The sequence below is a fragment of the Emiliania huxleyi genome, assembly GCF_000372725.1.
Source record: "Emiliania huxleyi CCMP1516 unplaced genomic scaffold EMIHUscaffold_2383, whole genome shotgun sequence".
Taxonomy (NCBI): Eukaryota; Haptophyta; order Isochrysidales; family Noelaerhabdaceae; genus Emiliania; species Emiliania huxleyi.
The window spans coordinates 1-1,527 of record NW_005200261.1 but is presented as its reverse complement, the minus strand read 5'-3'; the positions used below and the strand labels follow the sequence as shown (position 1 = coordinate 1,527).

The following is a 1,527-nucleotide window of genomic DNA, read 5'->3' as shown; positions in this document are numbered from 1 at the left end:
GTCTGGTTGAAGGCCGGGCAGAAGCCGATCCCGTCGCGCGCCGCCATCGCCTTGGCCTTGCCCGCCGCGCGCGCGACCTCGACCTTGTTGTCGACGATGAGGCTCTCGAAGGTCTTCTTCTTGGCGACGTTCGCCGCTGCGGCGCGCCTCTCCTTGAGCGCCTGCGCGGCGCACTGCGCGTCGTGGATGATGTCGGCGTTGGTCAACCCAAATGCGCGGCAGGAGGGGCAGAGTTTGTTGCCGAGGACCTTGACGCACCCGACCTCGAGGCGGAGGGGTCCGCCGACATCGCCGCTCGCGTAGACGTTGGGCAGGACCGGGAGGTTGCAGACGAGGTTCTCGTTCTTCACCTTGAAGAGGATCGAGCCGTCCTTCTCGTCCGACTTCGTGCCCAGGAAGGAGTGGTATCCCTCCTGGATGGAGACCATGTTGCCGAAGTGCTTCTCCAAGAGGGGGGCGAAGTGCTCGATCTGGGCCGCGGTGTCGATGGCGCCGCGCGTGCGTATGGCGAGGAGGCCGTCTGAGTCCGTGGTCGCCTGGGTCTCGCGCGCCTCCGCCTGCTTGCCCCACACGGTGGCGTCGAGAGCGGCGAAGGTGATGGTGATGTTGTCTGGCGCTGGGAGCTGTAGGACGCCACCGCCGGTGTACTGCTCGAGGAAGGCGCGTGCCTCGCTCTCGCCGCTGAAGGCGACGCAGATGGCGCGCGACGTGCCGATGATGGGCACGCTGATCGCGCTTGCCTGCTGCGCCTCGCCGCCTGGTGTCTTCTTGATCAATTGGCGCACCTCGGTGACGAGTGCCGTCTTGTTCTGGATGTCCGGGATGTGCGAGCCGTCGCGCGCCGCGAGCGCGACGTGCAGCAGGCGCTTCGTGCCGCGGTCGGTGCCGGCGGCCGCCGCAGCGGCCATCTGTGCAGCGTCCACCATAATGGTGTCGCCTTCTTTGGCGTCGTCGTCGTTGACGCGCGCGCTCGCGAGCTCGCCGTCGAGGCGGCGCTTCACGCCGAGTCTCTGGCCATCATCGGCCTCTTGCGCGCCGTCGCGGCCGCGCGCCGCGCCCTCGGCAGCGGCAGCGTTGAGCACCGGCGTTGAGCACCGGCGGCGGCAGGCCGGCCGAAGCGAGCGCCATTCAAGTGAAGCGCCGTTCAAAGGCACTCCTTCCAAGGGTCACAAGCTGCGGTCCGATTTCTTTTTTCAGGCTGGCTTCAGAGACACACAAATGTGTATATGAGCTTCCCGGTTGAGGCAACGCTCGCCGCCTCCGCCACCGCCGCACTCCTCGGTGTTCTGTCCGCGCCGCTCATCTCGTCGCCCATCTGCGCCGCGCTGGTCTTTGGCTGGATCGCGTGCATCGGCGTCGCGCTCACGCTGGCGGCGCCACCCGTCGAGCCTCCTCCGAGCGAGGCGGAGTACGAGGCGCACGGGCTGGGCCCGCTGCCCGGCGGCGCGCCGCCCGCACAGCTCTACCTCGACCTGATGAAGCGGATCGTCCTCAACCTCTGCTACCATGAGCAGTCGCACCAAGTCG

The 1,527-nt window shown here is 67.8% G+C and overlaps 1 protein-coding gene across 1 annotated transcript; it reads right to left on the bottom strand.

Moving 5' to 3' along the window:
* Positions 1–77: 77 nt before the first annotated feature.
* On the bottom strand, positions 78–1,351 carry EMIHUDRAFT_254453 (hypothetical protein; the record flags this gene model as incomplete). Its single annotated transcript, XM_005778993.1, has 2 exons — positions 78–1,010; positions 1,217–1,351. Coding segments are annotated over 2 exons (1,068 nt in total), but the record flags the coding sequence as incomplete, so codon positions are not given.
* Between the last annotated feature and the right edge of the window lie 176 nt (positions 1,352–1,527).